Here is a 21764-nt window from a genome sequence, read left to right on the forward strand (position 1 = left end):
AGTGCTCCAGCCCTCGGATCATTTTTGTGGCCCTCCTCTGGACCCTCTCCAACAGGTCCATGTCCTTCTTGTGCTGAGGGCCCCAGAGCTGGACACAGTACTCCAGGTGGGGTCTCACCAGAGCAGAGCAGAGAGGCAGAATCACCTCCCTTGACCTGCTGGCCACGCTTCTTTTGATGCAGCCCAGGATATGGTTGGCTTTCTGGGCTGCCAGCCCACATTGTTGGCCCATGTCCAGCTTTTCATCTACCAGTCCCCCCAAGTCCTTCTCTGCAGGGCTGCTCTCAATCCCTTCATCCCCCAGTCTGTATTGATATTGGGGGATTGTCCCAACCCAGGTGCAGGACCTTGCACTTAGCCCTGTTGAACCTCATGAGGTTCCCACAGGCCCATGTCTCCAGCTTGTCCAGGTCCCTTTGGATGACATCTCGTCCTTCTGGCATGTCAACCACACCACTGAACTGGGTGTTGTCATCTCATTTTCAGCTTCCATTAAGCTGTCCTCTTCAGCTGCAAGTGTGAAACCACATAGATAGTAGATTTACTTGAGCCTGATGTGTCTGGTAAGATCAAAAGATTAAATTTAGGAAAACTAGTGTACAGTGAAGTTATGTGTTACACTACTTATTTCTTCCATTCTTAGTATACCTGTCGGAATCCTCAGTCTGAATTGGAGGATTCAGTTACTGTTTCCCTTTATGTCAGAGTGCAATACTATTTGTCCAGGTTCTTCTAGGTACACACAAGGAGAGGTTAATGTTTAGTATCAAATTCACTTATTTGAAGCTATTTGGTGAAGCATTTGGAGCATAAAATGGACTGGCTAGCTATTTTACTGTGATACCAGTTTTACTTTGCCCTACCAAGTGTGGTACTTATAACAAAAAATGGCCTCAAGTTGATTGTGGAAAGTTGATCACTTGAAATTCTAAACAAAACTTTCTGGCCATTATGGATCTAATCTGAGGCTATTTTCATGATCACTGCATAATAGTCTCTTCTGTCACTGAAAGGGAGCATTATTGTCTTCCTAACTTCCCTCCCTTCCATTATGTTAGGGGTAGTGATTCTAAGGCAATCTGCATAATGGAATTGATCCAGCAGAAGAATAACTGGAAAGGACAGGGAGGGTTAAATTTCAGCCACAAGAATTTCCTGATTTGGTTCGCTTTGTGGCTGCCAAACACTTACTGCTGACAAAACAGAAGTACAGTCTGTAGATAAAACTGCCATTTACCTTTGCAGCGAAGTATATTGCTGTGTCCGTTAGTCCCATGACAGACTTGTAGTGGAATAGCAACAGTGGGTAGAATCTGTGTAGGCAAGTTCTCCAGGACATCGGTATCAACTCAAATCAATAAAGCAAGCCCTGCTTTTCCCATAAATTTGACCGGCAAAGTTTCTATGTTCTTCATCCAATGCTATAGTCTTACCTTCTTGACTCAGGATGAGGGTTGTTTTATTATTTATATAGAGAGTAAGAGGCATTCTAGCCATCTCTTGCAAAAAAGTTGTTAAAATTGTTTTTATCTCTGTCTAGGTCATTGACTTTCAGAGATGAAAATTAATTGGAGGAAAACACGGGAATATTTTTATAGAAATCTAAATGTCAACTGTCTAACTGCTAATAATTTTTAATTTAAATATCAGATATACCAGACCCCCAGCAGCCCATCAGCTACCAAAGTTTCTAGCTTTAATTGTGGCCATTTCAATGATATTTAATCACAGAAAATTGTGTAAGCAATGTGCAATGAATGCAGTCTTAGAATACTTTGGGGCCTTCCTGGATGCCAAAAAATTCATGAATTCTGTTCTGGCCATCTGTCTGTGGAATAGTATTCTCTTGTCTAGTAACTTGTGTGGCCTTTTCATAGTTTTACCAGGATTTCCTCTGGATAATTAGAAGAGTTCCAAAGTAAGCTTCCTCAGCTCCTTCTTTGCAAAAGTAAACCTTTGTTTAATTTTTCCTCTGTTTGAGGAAGACCTATGTGAGGTCGGACCTCTGCTCTGAGGAAGCTTTAGTCTCCTGACTCTGAGCCTGCACATTTCTTCTATTTGTAATATTAGGTAGAATTCTTGATTAGTTATGTCATATCTCTAAAGGACCATGGTGAAGAGTAAATAGATAAAAAATTTCAAATTGTCTTGGATCAGCCATCTCTTTGACAGTGTATCCACAAGTTTGTTCCAGTTTATAGTTGGAAAAATGCCAGACAAGAAGACTGGGAGTAACTTAGGCCAGAATGGTAGCAACACATGATTTTCCATCATGGCTTTTACCATCAGAATAAATATACCACCAGTTGTTGGTGTGAGAATATCACTGAAGTGAATCACACAAGTTTTAAGATGCTTTCAGCTCCTTTGCCTACTTAAGCATTAGGATGAAGGAAAAAAATCCTGTAATACAGCATTTAATGTCCATTGATGATGTTTAGATTAGTAGGGCAGACTTTCTGGTGAGCATAGCAGACTTTCATCTTTCAGACTGCTAATCTAAGTGCAGGTACAGTTAGCATTCTTCTAAGATTTCAGGTCTTTTTGTGTCTTGAAAATTTGAGGCACCTAACTAATATCTAGAGCTAGGGCTGTAGTCCAAATATGGTTTAAATGTTGAATAAACATATTACTAGCTGTAAACAATCCTAAAGCTACATAAACAAAAAATAAAGATATGAGTGTGTTTGCATTTGTGGGAAGTGGGGAAGATCCCTTTGTTCTCTTTGATTTTCCTTTTAAAATCATCTACATTTTTTCCAGAGAGAAAGGAGTTGAGTTGTTTAAAGGAGTAAGTATAAATGATTTGGTGTAACTAGAGGGGGTATATTAGGAGCACTGGAAAAGGAGGGTCACTGTGAACCATTACAGTTCTGTACAGGCTGAAGATTTGTGAGATCACTGTTCTTCCATACCTTGTTTATAATTCATAACAGGTGGTGACTACAACTTCTAGAGCATGTAGTACCCTTCTCTTGGTTGCAGCCAAAAAGTAACTGACAACTACCTGTTTTTCTTCATGGTTTGCTTATTTTGCAACCCTGTGGAAGAATACTTCTGCTCAGCAGTTGGTTCATAAGTGCTTGCTTTCTTGATGGGATGGCTTATACTGCCTCTTCAGATACTTAAACTGAGATTAAATTTAAACTGAGATTAAACCTTAACCATCATAAAAAGCTTAAAAACTGCTCAAGCATTTAACCAAATTTCTGAATACAAGTTCAAATTCCTCTTTAATTTTTGGACTTGAGGGAAAAAAAATGGGGAACTTTTAGCCAGAAGCAGATGGTATCTTTTCCCTTAAATTTAACCTGTGCTCCTTTAGCCTTTGCTCTGTCTCCATTTTATTTTTGCAATGTTTATACGTTTATATTATCCCTTCTTGTTCTTCCCTGTATTTTAATTTGTTCTTCTCTTCTTATCCTCTAAATGTTTTTTTCTGTTCTTTGTTTTGCAAGTCTGTCTTTGCACTCTCATTATCATACCTTTTCCACACACTATTGAAATGAGGGTGTTTTTGTGGTAAGAGAAAGCTATTTTATGCCTCACTTCCATTTTGAGGAGAATGAAACTGTTTTGAATAAATTACAGTGATCTAAAAATCATAATTGATTGTTTTAATTCTAGCTGCAAGTATCGTGAGACTTTGTTACAACAATAATTGGGAATTTGGGGTTGTTGCAGAAAGATGTTAATTACTGCAGCATATTTAACTCTTAGCCCCTGCTTTTAGACAGCAGTCCTAGACTTAGTTGCTGCTTCTTATAGAAATGAGAATGAGCTTTTGAACACTTCTTGAGTTTTCACATTAGTTCGGTATGAAGTTACTTAGCACAGATGTTCCTGTAATTGTGATATATTGCAAAAAATTTAACGTTCAGTGGTCCTCAAACCCATACTTCCACCTGTGCAATGCTCTTGTCTCAGAGCTGTAGTATAAAACTTTTATGAGTATAGGCTTTCTGAAGAACATTTTGGGATTTTTTTTTCTTTTTTTAGTTTTTCACTAAGTCTTTTAATTCATTACATTTTCCAGCTTGTATGCAAAACTATGTTATTGGTTAAGCAAGTTTTTAAAAGCCACTGTAAGGCTGGATTGAAGAGTTTTTGAAGAGTCTTTCATGTAGAAGATGAGTTTATGTACTCACACTATATGGGAAAACTGTGGTTTGGGTTTTGGCACTGGGATTATAGAGGGTATTGTATAAATAAGAATATGCAGGGATATAGTCTTAGAATATGTCTGAGAAGAAAAGATATAGTAAACTACAAATGAAGCTTGATTTATTCATCGTTTATCATGTCACTTATATATGCCAGAAGTTAAGCTAAGAACAGCATTGTAACTGAAAATGCCTTAATGTTACATTTCACTTGCCACAGTCTAATTCTCAAGCTTGAGTAAGTCTCTTAGTACCTTGTGTAGCTTAGGTATCAAGCTCACTGTATTTACAAATTGGAAGCTTTTTATATAGAAAGCTTTCCTGAATTGTGTGTAAAATCTCCCCAAACTAGTAGAATTTTGTTGTGGGCTCCTTATCCATGTTAAAATTTAGCTTTTCTAAAGAAATGTGAATGTTTCGGTGAATATGAAACGTGCAATTCCAGAGGCTCTTGATACCACAAGGTAAGCTGACGTGGAAGTTGAATCCTGTTACTGAATAACGTCTCAAAGTTGCCCTAGCAGGCATCCCTTACAGGGATGTTACAACATCAGAGTCAGTAAACTGCTAAGAGTATCAAGAAGATACTAGATGATTTTGTGCAATGGCTTGCTTGTTTGTTGGAACTGAACTGAGACTAAAGCTAGTGTTTTAAAGCCAAACAATAGATACTGTTGGTAATCTTACCTAATTTGAATCTGATTTCTTGCAGCTTTGAACTATTGTCACATGCTGATGCAGTCCTTTCTTACCAGTTATGCATTAACCGTCATGAGATCACATCGGTTTGGATGATACTAAACTCCAAATGATTTAAGTCATGGAACTGTGAACTGATTTTTAGACCTTGAGACCATTGCCACAATCTTGAGCCCTTATGAAATACAACTCTAGAAGTTCTACTCCTTCCTTCCCTCAACTCTTGAACCTCTTTGAAACAACCTGGTGGTAAAAGAAAATTCAAAGCCTTTTTAGTGAAGGGATTAATTGAGCTTAAAAACACCTCAGAACTTCTGTGTCCCAGTGAGATAAAATCTGTGGGAAAACAATCATTCCTGAGTGCAGTACCTCTTGTGTGAAAATGCCCTGGTTTTGGTCAATACCTGAAAAACAGGAAAGAGTGTCTACTTGTATGAACACAGTGAAGACAGAAAAGAAGGGAGGAGGTTCTTTTCTTTGGAAACTTCTTATCCCATTCTTTTCCTGCATTTTTAGATCATGGATTCTCAACCTGCCTCTTGTGTCTCTTGGCTTTTTGTACTAATGGATGGTCGAGACTGTATTGACCATTGAATTATAGAAAGTCTGGTACGAGACTGTATTGACCATTGAATTATAGAAAGTCTGGTAGAAATTTCAATGGCACTCACATTGTAGACCCTTTTTTCAGGTTGCATCATCTCCTGGCAGATGTTTGCATTTGAAAAATAGATTGATTTTCAACATCATGTGACTGTTAGCCCAATATGAAGGTGTTAGAGTGAGGGTTAGAATCAGAAAATATAATTCACAGTGTGACCCAAATATTTTTTCAGTTTGTCACAACTACCATTTCCATTAATGCTCACTTCAATTTCTATTAGCTGAAAGCATGTTTATCTCTTTAGATAAATAAACTTTAAAAACCCACAAATATAATTGTGTGCAAGGAACCGTGAAATCTCATTTGACCAGAACATGATAGCTCTTATCTAAAACTCAAAACTGAAGTACCAGTTTCCATTGTAACTTACAGGAATTATATAATATCTTTTATATAACTGTATTAATATATTAAACTTGCAGTATAATTCCAGCAGACTCATTTGCATAGAGTTGTAATCTAAAAAATGATACTCAGAAGAGAGCACTGTAGCAATCTAAGTCTTGTTTCAGTGGCTTCAGATCTGCATAGTTCCACCAATCCAACCAAAACCTCAGGTTTTCTTTCTGATCTCTCTATCCCAGCAGTAATTAGTACGCTGTGGTTATAATTGAAGTAAGAATTATAATATTCAAACATATCGGAGTAATGTCATGATGATCTTGTGATCTTTATTGGTTCTTCATTCCATTGTGGTTCACTTAACTGAAAATGTGTATGCACTTTTTGATTTGTGTAGGAGCAACAGGTCTGGTCCCTGGCGGAGTGATAGAATGCCATGTTTGGTAGTGTGATAATTTTGTATGAGAATTTTATATAAATAATATGGGCTAAGTATTATTATTTATGTATCACACTACCTGATCATTACATTCTGTATTTGCTGACTTTTGGACTGAAAGTGTTCGGTCTATTTTGACTTAATTTGGAGGGAGTAATGGACATATCCCTTCTGGTCATATCATTGCACATTTCTTCAGGAAACCTCGTTACAAATCCTTTCTGGTAGAATACAGGTCATATCCCAAATCACTACTTCATTACCAGAATCTTCTCATATTCTATGTGTGGTAGAAGTGAGAAATTAAGTTTCTAAAATTCTCACTCATTTTCAAGTAGCTTTGTTCCTGAAAGCTGTAAATACATCGTGTCTGAGACCACACAGAACATGCTGTTCTGGTCTGGTGACAGCAAAGTCACCTCCTGCTTTCTGTCCATTCACTAATAGCTACAGTTTGTAACCATTACTGTAATACGCATCTTGGTACTGTGATCCAGTTTGTTTCTCACCTGTCATGTAATCCCCAACCTGTTCCTTTCCAATGACTCTGCACACAGGAGCATCAGCAGGAGTGTGTTAGGTGCTAGAAACTTGTTTTCCTTCAATGTAACAATAAAAGAAAGATTCAATAGCTATTTTTAAATAGGAAAAGAGTTTGATGACTAGCTCCATCAATTTTGTAGAGAAACCGGGATGCGATTCATTTATCGGAGAGTCTAGTGTTGTTCTAAATGCCACAAGATGTCCTGCCTAGTCTTCAGTTGTTACGGATCTCCTGTAGGCTCCATACCTTCAGGACCTGCCAGACCCATGCACATATTTCTCACACTTGAGGGAGTATAAAATGGCGCTAGATACTTAGACACTTGAAACACTCCCCTGCTTTCACACGGCCATCAGAGTATCTCATCAAATCATTACTAGGTCCTGTTAGTCCATTCACAGTAGCACAAGTCTTTATCACACTGCTGGTTATAATGGCAGCTTGCCTAAGAAAGAGTGAGTATACTTTGATGGCTGGTTAGTACTTGAAAGGAAGCCATTATGTATGGAGTGGATGATCTGGTCCCTTTATTCTTTGACTCTTCAACTCCTTTTGGCTTAATAGACAAAAGATATAACTTGCTCTCATTCAGTTAGTACCTGAAGATCTCTGTGGCAAACTTGGCTTTGTGCCTTCTAAGCCCTTTCTCCAGCCAGGCTGCAGATTCTGTCAGTTGCACTTTCATGTCTCAAATACTTCTACCATGCGAGATTGTGCCTTTTTTTAGACCACTAGCAATTCTTTGTGTCAAGCTTTACCTATACTGACATACCTCTATCTTATTCAAGGATTTCCTGTTGTGGAGGGGACGGATACTTCTGCCAGCATGTGTTATTAACAAGTGTGATTGGTTGAGGTCTGCTCAATCTGTCAGAAACTTCCCACAGCTCATCTCCTTGGCCTTTTGAGCAGTCTTGAGGATAATTTTTGGTTTGCTCTGATAGACCAAAGATCTATTCTAGTATTCTGAAACCCATCTGTGAAGCACATGGAAGGATTTATCAAATCTTCAAATCTTCAGATCTATCTTGGATACGTCATTAATTCTTTGAGTCGGAAACTGTTCTATGAATTTTCTACCATTTCCCTTTTCCAAGGATACAATTCATGATACAGCAAGTGGACTGCTCATCTTGGTTGGCTAAGGTGGTTTTGGTACTGCAGTTAGATTCACTGAGTAGTGAATAGTCCCAAAACTCTTCTAACCTTCAAAACTTAGCTTATCCAAAACTCTTTTGAGAGCAGTTCTTAGAAATATTAGAAAGGCATCTGGAAGATAGCTAGAATCTTATCTGTCAGAGAGTCTGCTGCAGGAATCAAAACAGCTGTGAGTGTATTTCCTTATGAATCTGAGGAGAGAAACTGAAGTCTGTAGCTTTAAAATCAGTATACCTAACCTAGGAATACAAATATTTGAATCACATTTGGCTAGAAGATGGAGTTAATGCTGGTACAGTGGGCAGGTACTAGGTGTTCACGCTTCGGATTTCAGTGAAGGTTAACTCTGAGTTTGTGGATGTGTGAAGCTCTGTTTGGAGGTAATTGTAGCATTCACATAATGTGCTTTACCCTAAATGAAAGGCACATTCTCAACTTTAATGCCATATGAAATGTAGTTTCAAGCAAGATCTCAGTTAAATGTTAGCTCATTTACTTAGTGACTTTAAAAACAGACTAATGGAACTTGTTATCTGGCAGTTTCTTCATTTAAGCTGTTAATACTTTATGAAGATGTCCCTAAACTGTATGTCTGGAATAATGTAAAAAAGAATTATGCATGTTCTCACTAAAATACTCACTTCTCTACTGGATTGAATAAATGGCAGAAGATGGGGAATGCACAGAGATCATTTGCAATTCCTAGCCTAGAATGCTAGTGGTCTCTCAGTTTTTAATCACTTCATTCTCCCAGGGTTCTGAACTTTTTAGTGATTTCACAGTTTAGAAAAGCTATTAACGGCACAATTAAATCATGTACCACTACAAACAGTTAAGTGTACTTCATGCAGTTTAACTAAAGGCTGTCAGTGAAAGGGAACGCCTCTGTTCTGTCCTTCTCATTTACCATGTACTGCTTTTGAAAATTCAGCAGTTCTAGTGATCCTATGACCATGAAGTGAGCCAAATCATTTTACTGATCCTGGTGAAAATAAAACATGCTTTTAGAAAAACAACAAACAAAGTATTTTAACAACAAACAAAGTATTTTAACAACAAACAAAATATTTTAACAACAAACTTTTAATGGCATGATTAGTCTTAAATCAGCTGTGAAACTGCATCGAAAGTGATTGAAAGGACAAGATAAAGCATGGGAATATTTGAATCTATTCCCTGAACTCTCATGCTGTCTCTCCCCTGTCAAAAAGGATCAGAGTATTGGGGTTTTTTTCTGACAGAGCTGCTAATATGTACCAGTTATCATCAGTTTGAAATCTAATTAGAAAAGTGGGAAAGTAAAAATTTGAGTGCCACTGGTATTTTGTACAAGCTTCAGTACACGCACTACAAAATTTATCTAGGGACAGAGCAACAATTCAGCTAAGTATCTAAGATGAGATTTCAGCTTGGTGGTCTGAATTCTTGGCTGTAATTTATTGTGCCTCAGTCAGCTTGAAGGTTTTGGTTTCAGGTTTTGTGCCTAGGTCCTAAACTACTTAACAGAATACTGGTACTCTGTGCTATCAAGAAATAAGGCTTCTCTGTGATAGCAGAAATTGTAAAAGTAACTTGGTGCATGCCAAAACAGACCTTGTTACTCAAGTAAATGCAGATTTGTGAAAAAGTCTGAAAAGACAGATGAAATACTGAAAAGGCAGGCGAAACGTTCTATACGCAACTGGGAGAAGTCTCACGATCACTAGCCCTTGTTCTCATGGGGGACTTCAACTTACCAGATGTCTGCTGGATATAAAATACAGCAGAGGGGAGACAGTCTAGGAGGTTCCTGGAGTGTGTGGAAGATAAATTCCTAACACAGGCATGAGTCAGCCAACTAGGGAGGGCTCCCCACTGGACCTGCTCTTTGCCAACAGAGAAGGACCTGTGCGTGATGTGACAGTTGGAGGCTGTCTTGGGCACAGTGATCATGAAATGATAGTTTTCTATTCTTGGAGAAGGAGGGGGGGTCAGCAGAACTGCTACCTTGGACTTCTGGGGGACAGACTTTGGCCTGTTTAGGAGTCTGGTTGACAGAGTCCCTTGGGAGGCAGTCCTGAGGGACAAAGGAGTCCAGGATGGCTGGACATTCTTCAAGAATCTTAAACATGTGGGAGCAGGCTGTCCCCATGTGCCGAAAGATGAGCCATCAGGAAGATGACTGGCATGGCTGAACACAGAGCTTTGGCTGGAACTCAGGGGAAAAAAAGAGAGTTTATGACCTTTGGAACAAGGGGCAGGCAATTCAAGAGGACTGCAAGGATGTTGTGAGGTTATGCAGGGAGAAAATTAGAAAGACTAAAGCTCAGCTAGAACATAATCTGGCTACTGCTGTAAATGACAGTAAAAGATGTTTCTATAAATACTTCAACAACAAAAGGAGGGCTAAGGAGAATCTCCATCTTTTATTGGATGCGGGGGGAAACATAGTGACAAAGGATGAGGAAAAGGCTGAGGTACTTAATGCCTTCTTTGCTTCAGTCTTTAATAGTTAGACCAGTTGTTATTGGGGCACCCAACCCCCTGAGCTGGAAAACAGGGACTGGTAGCAGGATGAAGCCCCCATAATCCAAAGGGAAATGGTTAGCAACATGCTGCACCACTTAGATACATACAAGTCTATGGGGCTGCATGGGATCCACTGAAGCGTACTGAGGGAGCTGGTAGATGTGCTCACCAAGCCACTTTTCCATCATTTATCAGCAATTCTGGCTAACTGGGGAGGTCCCAGTTGACTTGAGGTTAGTAAATGTGATGCCCGCCTACAAGAAGGGCAAGAAGGAGGATCCAGGGAACTACAGGCCTGTCAGCCTGACCTCGGTGCCAGGGAAAGTTATGGAGCAGATCATCTTGAGTGCCATCATGCCACATACAGGACAGCCAGGTGATCAGGCCCAGCCAGCATGGGTTTACGAAAGGCAGGTCCTGCTTGACTAACCTCAGCTCCTTCTATGACAAGATGATGCGCTTAGCGGATGAGGGAAAGGCTGTGGATGCTTTTTATCTGGACTTTGGTAAAGCCTTTGACACCACTTCCCTCAGCATTCTCCTGGAGAAACTGGCTGGTCATGGGTTGGACAGGTATACTCTTTGCAGGGTAAAAAACTGGCTGGATGGCCAAGCCCAAAGAGTTGTGGTGAATGGAGTTAAATGCAGTCGGTGGCTGGTCACAGGTGGTGTTCCCCAGGGCTCAGTAGTGGGGCCAGTTCTGTTTAATATCTTTATCAGTGATCTGGACGAGGGGATTGAGTGCGCCCTCAGTAAGTTTGCAGACGACACCACGTTGGGTGGGAGTATGGATCTGCTCGAGGGTAGGAAGGCTCTACAGAGGATCTGGTCAGGCTGGATCAATGGGCTGAGGCCGATTGTATGACATTCAACAAGGCTGAGTGCTGGGTCCTGCACTTCGGTCACAACAACCCCATGCAGCACTACAGGCTTGGGGAAGAGTGGCTGGAAAGCTGCCTGGCAGAAAAGGACCTGGCAGTGTTGGTTGACAGCCGGCTGAATATGAGCTGGCAGTGTGCCCAGGTGGCCAAGAACGCCAATAGCGTCCTGGCTTGTATCAGGAATAGCGCGGCCAGCAGGAGCAGGGAAATGATCGTTCCTTTGTACTGAGCACTGGTGAGGGCACAACTTGAATACTGTGTTCAGTTTTGGGCCCCTCAGTACAAGAAAGACATTGAGGTGCTGGAGCGTGTCCAAAGAAGAGCAACAAGGCTGGTGAAGGGTCTGGAGTACAAGCCCTATGAGGAGCGGCTGAGGGAGCCAGGGTTGTTTAGCCTGGAGAGAAGGAGGCTGAGGGAGACCTTATCGCTCTCTAGAAGTGCCTTAAAGGAGGCTGTAGTGAGGTGGGTGTTGGTCTCTTCTCCCAGGTAGCAAGTGATAGGACAAGAGTAAATGGCCTCAAGTTGTGCCAGGGGAGGTTTAGATAGGATATTAGGAAAAATTTCTTCACAGAAAGAGTGTTCAAGCATTGGAACAGGCTGCCTAGAGAGGTGGTGGTGTCACCAGCCCTGGAGATATTTAAAGGACTTGTAGATGTGGTGCTTAGGAACATGGTTTAATGGTGGACTTGTCAGCGTTAGGTAAATGGTTGGACTCGATGATTTTAAGGGTCTTTTCCAACGTAAATGATTCTATGGTTCTAAATGTACAGTTCTCTCTTCTTGGCACTGAGTATAGTCAGCAGTTCAGGTTGAGGCTTAAGGGGTTGCGAGTGATTGAATGTTTTCACATTTCCTGGTAACTGCTCTCCATGTCTGGGATGATTAATAGAATTTGAAACAACAATTGTTGCACACCAGGAAGCCTGCAGGTTTTTATCTTTCAATCTTCTGGCTCTTTTACATAATACTTTGCTTTCCTTTCCATGGTAATGTGCAAATCTTGCAGTATTACATATTCTCTTTGTCTTAGTAAGGTCCTTGTGACTACAAATTCTGACTAATTTGGACTTCATCAATTTGATTTTAATGAATTTCAGTTCATTAAACTTATTTCCCTGTGTGTCATCATCATCCTTTGTCTGGAACATAATTATTTCATACCAGATCTCAACAGATTTGAGAGAGGATTGCAATAAAATACATGACTATGAGAAAAGACCACATTAATACTTCTGCTGTGGGGGTATGAAGAAAGTGATTCAATATGAAGACTCTAACAGGATTTAAATTAAAATTGTTTTCATAAGAGGCATAAGTTGCTTTATAATTGTTTGGAACTCTGCTCCAAGCCTGTTTCTAGCCAACAACTCTTTAAAAAAAATAGTCAGAAATGTGAGAGCTAAAGCTGTTTCTTTACAACAGTGATTAATGAGTTAAATACAGTTTCCAACTCTGTATTCCTGTTGAGTTCAATAGTACTGATGTACGTGCCTGTTAGCAGTCAAGGCAAGGACACTGAAGACTGAATCAATGAAGATTGAATTATCCTCCTTCTGTTAGAGGAAGCTTCTTCAGTGCAGGGTTGAGATGCACTGGGATCAGGAATTTTGCTTTCAAGTTGGCTGTCCTGTAGACAAGGGGAGGAATTTGGTTACCAGTAGTCTTGATTTAGCATCCTGAGTTTTTAGTTTAGAAGGGTGGCTGCCACAAAGATGTATAGACAGAGAAGTAAACAAGCTATATCGCCTTGGTTGCTGTTGCATAAGAAATCTAAGAGCTTGCTAGAGATTCTGTAAAACACTGAGACCACTGTTGGCATCAAGTAGTAACAATGAGAAGAAACATGAAAGGAAGTTTTATTTTCAGTGTCCTTTCAAACTATAATAAAAACCAGAATAAAATGACAAATTTTATTTATTGTGACAAATATGATTTATTGTCACTTCTTCCCTCCCTCCCCCAGCGCCCCTACCTCTACTAAAGACACTTTGTGGGCTCTTCCACTGCACATGAGTTTTGACCAAAGCATGCAACAAAGGCTTGAAGTTACCCTTGCCTAGCTTTCTGAAGTCCTATTTAATAAGTCTTTATTTTAATTTCTAGCTATTCTTCCATTCACTTTTGATTACTTTGCTACTGCCAGCTAGAATTAAAAAGATACATTTGTCTCAAAAGTAATTATGTCTTTTAAAAAAAATCAACAATTGGGTATATGACTTAAATAAGCCTCTTAAAACCATTGTGTAGAGTTGGATATTCCTTAAAATAGTTGGATAGAGACTTGAGAGAAAGACAAGCAGAGCTATTGGTACTGCTGGTGTTTGGTACCAGCCAGCCCATTGTAATGTGAATAGCTCCAGCCACAGTAATGGTTTTTGTCTTAGTTGGGTGTTCTGGTGACAAAGTGAGATGGAAGAATTTAGGAGAGCGAGGACGCACGCGTGGATATAACAAGTTGCAGAAGTCACTAGCTTATTTTTTAAAAAAAAAGTTTTGTAATGTTGAGTATTCTCAATATTGATAATCCAGACCACAGCTTCTGGGATCTGACATTCTGTTTTGATCAAATCCAAATGGTTTCCATCTTATTTTTCTTTTCAGTTTGTGGACTTCTTAAAGCTAATTAAATATAAGCATAGTGAAACACTTTAAATGTATTCTTTGTCCATTTTTTGATCCACATCAGAAATCTTAAGAGTTGTTTTAATTTATCATGTTTACATATTCCTTTATATTCTTTTATTTAGCCTTCTGGAGTAAAAGAAAGGCCTAATTTACTAATATCTCAAACTTCAATTAATTCTTTCAGTGTGTTGTGTTGGTTTAAGTGACATTATGCTGATAATTCATAACTTTATTTAAACAGCTCAAGGATTTGTACATCATCAGAGAAGGCCAGGATCAGGATACCTAAGCTTTTTCCCACATAATTTCTTAAGTAAAAAACCTGTCCCTTCTTTTGAGATTTGCTATTTTCACAGATAATTTATATATTGCTAGAGAGGGAAGAATGCACATGACTTGAATCAAGTTTTCAAAAAAGAGGGCATTTTAAACAACTGACCACTTTCAGAAATGTCAATTTCGGATCATAGGTTTTAAGTCCAAAAAAGACCAATATTCATACCTAACCTAGTTCATGGAATATTAATGAAGATGTTTCATTTAGCAGTTCATCTTATTTCTGAGGAAATTTTCCATATACTTTTAAGCTATTTTTCATGTTAGTACATTTACTGCTTTGAGCAAACTGGGGTAGAAGAGCCGATAGCTATTTTCAAAAAGGTGTATAAATCTTGCATGAAATTGTGGTGCTGTATGTTACTTCCTTAATGAATAAAAGCAGTTGGCTCAAATATTCTGTGTATGTTTTTGTCGTTTTGTCTTTTGGCAGGATGATGAGGCAGGGGAAGAATATAGTGAAAATAATTTCTATGAATCTGATGAAGAACAGAAAGAAAAGGATCGGAAAGTGAAAGCCACCTATATTATGGACCCAGATCACAGGCTGCTGTTACGAAATACAAAGCCCTTGCTTCAAAGCCGAAATGCTGCTGTATGACAAATTCCTTTTTGCTTTAAATGTTAAACTACTAAGTATCTATGCTTCTAGAAAATGTAAAAAATTGAAAAGTAAAATCTACACCTCTTGAAAAGTGGTGATAATACTCTCTAGTAACTTACAAAAGTATGGCACTTCTTCCTTTTTTGAAATTAACTTAGTTTCTAAGTAAAACACCTGAACTAAATGTGATACATGCTCCAAATATTAAGGACAAAACAAAATATTAGAAAAAATATCAGTGTTTGAACCCAACTTCCATAGCATGTGATGACTATACCATAGCTAGCTTTTAATGCTCTAAGTTCTCACAAACGATGGTGGTTTGGTGGTACAGATTCACAAAGAAAATCATAGGTGTTATTGATTCATTAAGTTGTGCTTTCCTGCAAGTCTCACATTTTAAAAGTAGACAATTATATGCCTAAATTCTTTTTCAATCCAAACCAGATTCTTAGTGTTGGTGCCTTGGCACGGGTCCAGGATAGATAGGACGTCATGAGTGTGGTATGCTCCACGATATTTCCATGAGATTTTAAGATGCAGGTAAATTTTTAAAACTGGAAAAAAGCCATGCTGATGGTAAATTATTGTGACATTACTCAGATCACAGAAGTTTATTTCTGACCTGAGTTTGCCCTGTTAACCAAGACTAGATGTCTTTAGGAAAAGAATTCCAGTAATAATGAATATTCATATCATTGAAAAATAATTACTGCACCATGATTAAGTCACCTTCCAACCTGTTCTTGATAAACTGAACAGATCAGGTTTTTGTTTCTCTCCTGGAACATATTTCTAGAGTCTGACTAATGTCTAACTCTTTTCAAAACCACTTATAATCTGCCCACAGTCTTTGGAAACAAATTGAATACAGTTTTACAATAATAGTTCTGTTAGAGCAGTCTTTTGCTAAAATCACTGTTCAATGTCCGTATGATATTTCCTCATCTCATGCGAAGAACAATTATGTTAGATATGTTTGCCATCCCACTGCACTGAGAACAGGTTCAGTTGTTTATCTTCCACATTCCATAAATAATTTTATTTCTATCTGTTCGATATGGTATTGATTCTCACATTTATGATCTTTATCTTTCTGATATTAAAGTTAACTGAGATGCTTAAGTGCAGTTTTGTCAAGTGAAATCATACTTCTTTGAATTGCTATTATACTAATTTTTGTACCATTCACAGAATTTACCAGCAATTAAATTAATTGCTTTCTCTTCAACCTTAGACTTTTGCCAGTAATAAGAGATCCCTGTAGTATATTGCTAAAAATCTTCCAGTTATTTCCTCTTTTCAGATGTGTTTAATAACTTTGTTGTTTATTTTTATTGTTTAATAATAATTTTTGTTTCATTGGTACTGAGATTTAAGATACCAAGTGAAGTGTCATAATCATGGCTTCACTTGGAGTGTCCTTTCTATGATTTGTTTTATTTTGAACAGAAAGTTGACCATTATAGTGGTGTAGGGAAGGTTGTGACATGACTTATTCATTAGCATAAAGTTCATCATTTGTCTTTTACTTATGAGAAAACTTCAAAAGAAAAAAAGTAAGTTTGGGTTTTAAGTTGCTTATATCTCAGTCTTCTGCTTTTTGCTAGCCAGGATGTTGGTATACAATCCTGTAGTTTTTACTTTCTGTTGGATTTGAGACTTCAGAAGTTGCCAGTAAAGGCAGCTGTCATTTTATAAATTGCATAATAGAATAATGGAATGAAAGATTTTAAGTGGAAACTAAGTAATAGGTAATGTTGAACCTGTGTATAATAAAAGTACAAAATGTGCAGAAGTTTTAAACAGTATTTCCTCATTAATTTGTACAGCTGATGTTAGCAATACTGATTTATTAAGGATGATATCAGGATGTTTACAATTTGAATTACCTACATTTTTTCTCTTTTTGTCCTCTGTCTTTCTCTGTAATATAGTATATAATAAATACTGGGAGGAATGAGAGATACTTAATGAGCTTTGATTTTAGAAATAAAAATATCTTTCTTCAGATGCGTTCCCCCGATCTGCTTTGTTGATTTCAAAGAATGTGGGTATGCACCTTGCTTTCTGAAGAAGAGTGAGCTGGTAGTTCTGCAGGTCTGAAGCAAATGTGATAGATATGTATGACGATTTGAAGTTAACATGCTGTTCTGAATATTATTCTTTTAGGTGGTAATGGCAGTTGCACAGCTTTACTGGCATTTGGCACCAAAATCCGAAGCTGGTATTGTTTCTAAGTCATTGGTGCGTTTACTCCGTAGCAATAGGTAGGTCAAGTCTGTACTTTACATTGCTATGTCTACTTTTTTGTGAGAATTTTTTGTACATACTTGTTTAGTGTAGTTATAAGAATATAACTACTGCACTGTGTAGAGTTTCATTTAAAAATTGTCCTGTAATATTAATTTTTACTGAACAAATGAGTATCATTAAAAGTAATTCCATCATTTCTAGTATCACATCCAGTGATCATTCAGTATCGTGTTTCATTCTTAACTATGACTTTCATTCTGAGAAGAATCATGGCTGCCTAGTTAGCGTACAAATAGAGGCAGTAGTAACTAGTTTGCTTAGTTTCTCGATTTTTTTAAGTATTGGAAGTTATTGGCAGTTTAATTATATTGGCATTCCTTACTGTCTTGGTAGGCACTAACGAAGTCTTCACATGTGTATTTTCCTTTCCTGCACTTTATATTGAAGACTTCTTGTTGACAGGGAAACTAAGAAACCTATTTGTTAAAATGCCACTTAATGCTGCTGAATTCCCTATGTTTCCTTAATCCTTGGACTGTTTTTAAAGAACAAGTTTATATTTCATTCAGGCCATCTAATTTTGACTTTATCATCTTCAATGTGACCTTGTCTACTTTCCTATGAAGGGTCTTACTGGCCACATGTTTCATAAGATTGATAATACTCTTTTTTTCTTTCTGTTTGATAGTTTTGGCATATTATGCCAATATTTGCTGTATAAAAGTGGATGTTTTTCCCCTCAGTTTTTAGATTTTGAACTTGAAAAGCCTTGTGGAGACACAATATTAAGATGTTTTCAGAATAACTTTCTAACTAAACATGGTATTTTTGGTTAAAACTTCACTGTGAAAATTATTTCTTTTTTCAAGTTGGTCACATTGAACAGACAAAAAGCTTTTTTAAAAAAATTGTTTTTGTTCTGTCTGACAAGATTACTCATCTTAGACAGGCTTTAACTTTTGTAAGCCCAGTCACTATAGAGCTCTTTCTCTGCAAACTTCTGCAGCTCGCCCGTGGCTAATGTCTCTATCATTTAAAAGTTAGTAAAGAAGTAAAATTGGGCTTGGTAGAGTATTTTTGCTTTTATTTCAGATAAAAATGGATCGCTGTTGTTTTTGTGTTTGGTTTTATAGTACAGTATGCTTCTCATTCTCTTTATACAAAGATAATTAAGATGGCTAGAGCAGTTTGGCATATGTCCAGGTAACGTATAGAACTAAACTCATACTCACAGGTTGACAGGATTATTTTTGCATGTTGTTTATTGCTCATTGATACTCAGATTTCATCAGAAGAGAAGTCACATCTTTCCTGTACCTCAACTAGTGCCTAAAATGGTGCTAGTCTTCTGATTTTCCTGTGTTGAATGGCTTGTCTGTTCTCTGTTACCAGTCTGTATGAAACACTTTTGCTATTAGAGCCACTTTGAAATAAGCTTTTGCTGTTTGCCCTTGAAGTTATGTGCCTATGGCCTTCAAATTAATGTCAAATACGCTATAATCTAGTTAGGGTGAGAGTGCCTGGAAGAGCATTTCATAGCAATTTCCAGTCTTGGTTCATCATGTGCAGCTGACTATTTCCATGTACCTATGTAAGAATTACATAAAAATAGGTTTAAAAGATATTAAGTACTTCTCTATTATTACTTTTCTTTGTAAGCAACAGCTGTAATTACCACAGGGCTATTAGACAGTTTTGAATAAGAGGAGGTAATGGATGTGATGATTTCTCTATTAGGATGTGATTTGCATCATGAAAGAATTTGAGCACTCATGGTTCAGAAAAATTGCATGTAAATTATTACTTAGTTTTTAAACAATTGGTGGCAGCAACTCTGTAGTTTAAAAGCTTTAGGCTAGGACTCAGATTTCTTTTTGCTCACCGCTGCTGAGGCTTTTAAACTAATGCATTAATGATGAGAATATCCTCCAAACATGTTTAATGTTTTTATGTTTAGAATATTACATAATTCTGTTGTCTGTATCTTGACAAAGTCTATTATGTTAAAGTGCTGCTTTTTGATAGATGCATATGCCCACCAGTGTATACTCTTTTAAGTCACAGGAGACCCTTGCCCTTTTTGACGATTATTAGGAAATGTTTTTAAGACCAAAACAGTCATAGCAATTATTGCTAGTTGTGCAAGGATTAGCTGTTCTTGTAACTAATGTAGTCATTTCCACACACAGATAAAGCCCATGTGGTTTTGTTTTCAGCTGTGTCATCCTGAAATATTTAAGTTTCAAGATGGTGGACAGAATATAAGGTTTTTGCGAGCTGTTTCTGGAGATGCCAGAATGGCGATGTTTTAATTGAATTTTTGGTTTAAACAAAGACCCAATGCCTACAAGAAGCATTGCAACATTGCGCTGGTGTCAGTGATTTTTTTCATATTGAAGTTTTTAAAAATGAGAGCCTGATTTCATCGTCCATCTTCCTGTGAAGCAGATGATGAACTTGTAGCAGTTGGCAATAAGCTTTTTTCCTTCTATGTTTGTGCCAACTCAGATGTATAACTGACTTTGGATTCAAATAGAATTGGACTTTCTTTGCCATGTTGCATTATTCTATGTATCTGTAATTTTGTAGAATAACTCTTGTTTTTCTTTTCAAATTCTAGGGAGGTGCAGTATATTGTTCTGCAAAATATTGCCACTATGTCAATTCAGAGAAAGGTATGCCCTGTTTGGAATTTTCTAAATCATATTTTATGTGAAACACAGGCTAGCTACTCAAATACGTTCTGCTTTTCAGGGTATGTTTGAACCTTATCTGAAGAGTTTCTATGTTAGATCAACTGATCCAACAATGATCAAAACACTGAAGGTGAGTTTAAAAGCAAATTTGTCTATGTACTGCTGGACAAATCTGTTTGCAACAGGAAGGTAGAATTTTCTTGCACTGATATGACACACATCATTTTGTGCCATTTTTTTCACTAAGTGTAGACTTGTGACTTTTAGTTAAGTCCACAAGTATCCTTCAGGCTTGTCAGGCTATCTGAAAGTACTCTTGTTACCATATCGTAGATGGCAGATGGGCTGTGTTTTCCACTACAGCTTTTGGTACCTTTCAGTGATGCGGAGCATTACTATTTTTATCTAGCCAGCCATTCAAACATACAGGGTTTGACTGTTTTCATGGGAGGAGAAATCTTCTCAAATGAAGAGAAATTCAATCACACAGTCTTCAATACTGTTAGCTTAAAAAAAATTTAAATCTGTTTCCCTGAGACAAATTGGGACAATGTTAGAGTCCCAAATTCCCTTTGAAGTCAGCACTCGACGTGAGAAGTACTTTAGGCTTTCCTCAAGGCCACATCTTAATGCATGTTTTACGCTGTCATCTTCTTGGTTTCTCTATTCTTAGTCTTTAACAGACGTGAAATCCTTGACAAAACAATAGCTAAAAAATTCTCTACTATTAGGTGCCTTTTCTCGTGTTTTGCTTTAGCTTGTCATAGGCACTTGTGTTTAGGTGAGGAGGGTACAGGTTTCTTAAAGAAACATTATTTTTTCCTTATTTTCATTTTACATCCATGTTGTACCCTCATTACATGTGCAGAGTGGTGCAGTCCAAGATGGCTATGCCCAACCCATCATATTTTTATTAGTCCAGCATTAAATGTAAGTAAATGTGAGGCAGTTGGAGGCAAAAAGAACTTCCCCACGTGTAATAATTATGAAAACTGTAAGGAGTACTAGTAAGACATAGTGTGATCAAGGAAAAGTCACTCCTGAAATAATTGACAATTGATATATTTAAATTCCCATATGAATTGATAATACAATGGTGAAGAGGTGGAGAAGTAGCAATTGTGGGCTTTCCTTTCATTGTCTCAGTTCTTTCTTAGTGCCTGAAAAGTTCAGGACAACCTACACTGTTACATACATATGAAAACCTTGTGCTTTTCTCCACCGCCTTCCCCCATAGTTCCATCCTATCTGGTTTAAGATAGGAGGACGAGACCTATGGTAGTATTTTAAGATGTAGTAGCACCCTGGAATTCATCTGCTGCACTGTTTAGATTTCTGGTTTGTTCTGTTTCTTTCCCAACATGAAGTTTGCTTTTTTGATCCCTGCTTAGCATTGAGCTTATATTTTCATCAAGTTATCTATTTTAAGCACAGATTCTCAGTTATAATTGGTAGTAATCAGCTCAGAGCCTATCATTTTCTGTAAGTTAAGGTTTTTCCCCAATTATGAGCATTACTTACATTTATCTGTGCAGGTTTTTTGCCATTTTACCAACCAGTCACCTAATATTTGAAGTGTTTATGCAGCTTTTCTTAGCCTTTGTCTTCATTTCTCTGAAAACTGTAGTATTAGCTGAAAACTTTGTCACCTGTCTTCTCATTTCTTTCACAGTTCATATCTGAATATGTTGAAAACAAAAGACCAACAAAGATATTTGTGGGATTCCATTGATAGACTTCCTGTACTGTAAAATAGTCTCCTTATTTTCATGCCTGTTCCTCTCTTCAGTTTGTCCACTTGCTTTGTATGCTATGCTAGATATGTACCTTTAAGAGCCTTTGGTGACAG

The 21764-nt window shown here is 37.7% G+C and overlaps 1 protein-coding gene across 5 annotated transcripts in view; it reads left to right on the top strand.

Moving 5' to 3' along the window:
- Positions 1-21764, top strand: part of AP3B1 (adaptor related protein complex 3 subunit beta 1) — a 171790-nt gene that overhangs the window by 49391 nt on the left and 100635 nt on the right. For 4 of the 5 annotated variants that reach the window (XM_075725902.1, XM_075725906.1, XM_075725904.1 and 1 more), the window contains 4 exons: positions 14793-14954; positions 17136-17233; positions 19840-19894; positions 19974-20045. In XM_075725902.1, coding sequence (XP_075582017.1) covers positions 14793-14954; positions 17136-17233; positions 19840-19894; positions 19974-20045 — 387 coding nt within the window. The remainder of the gene's footprint in view (positions 1-14792; positions 14955-17135; positions 17234-19839; positions 19895-19973; positions 20046-21764) is intronic. The other variant, XM_075725903.1, reaches the window with a different exon arrangement.

The sequence above is a fragment of the Pelecanus crispus genome, chromosome Z (genome assembly GCF_030463565.1).
Source record: "Pelecanus crispus isolate bPelCri1 chromosome Z, bPelCri1.pri, whole genome shotgun sequence".
In the NCBI taxonomy this organism is placed as follows: domain Eukaryota; kingdom Metazoa; phylum Chordata; class Aves; order Pelecaniformes; family Pelecanidae; genus Pelecanus; species Pelecanus crispus.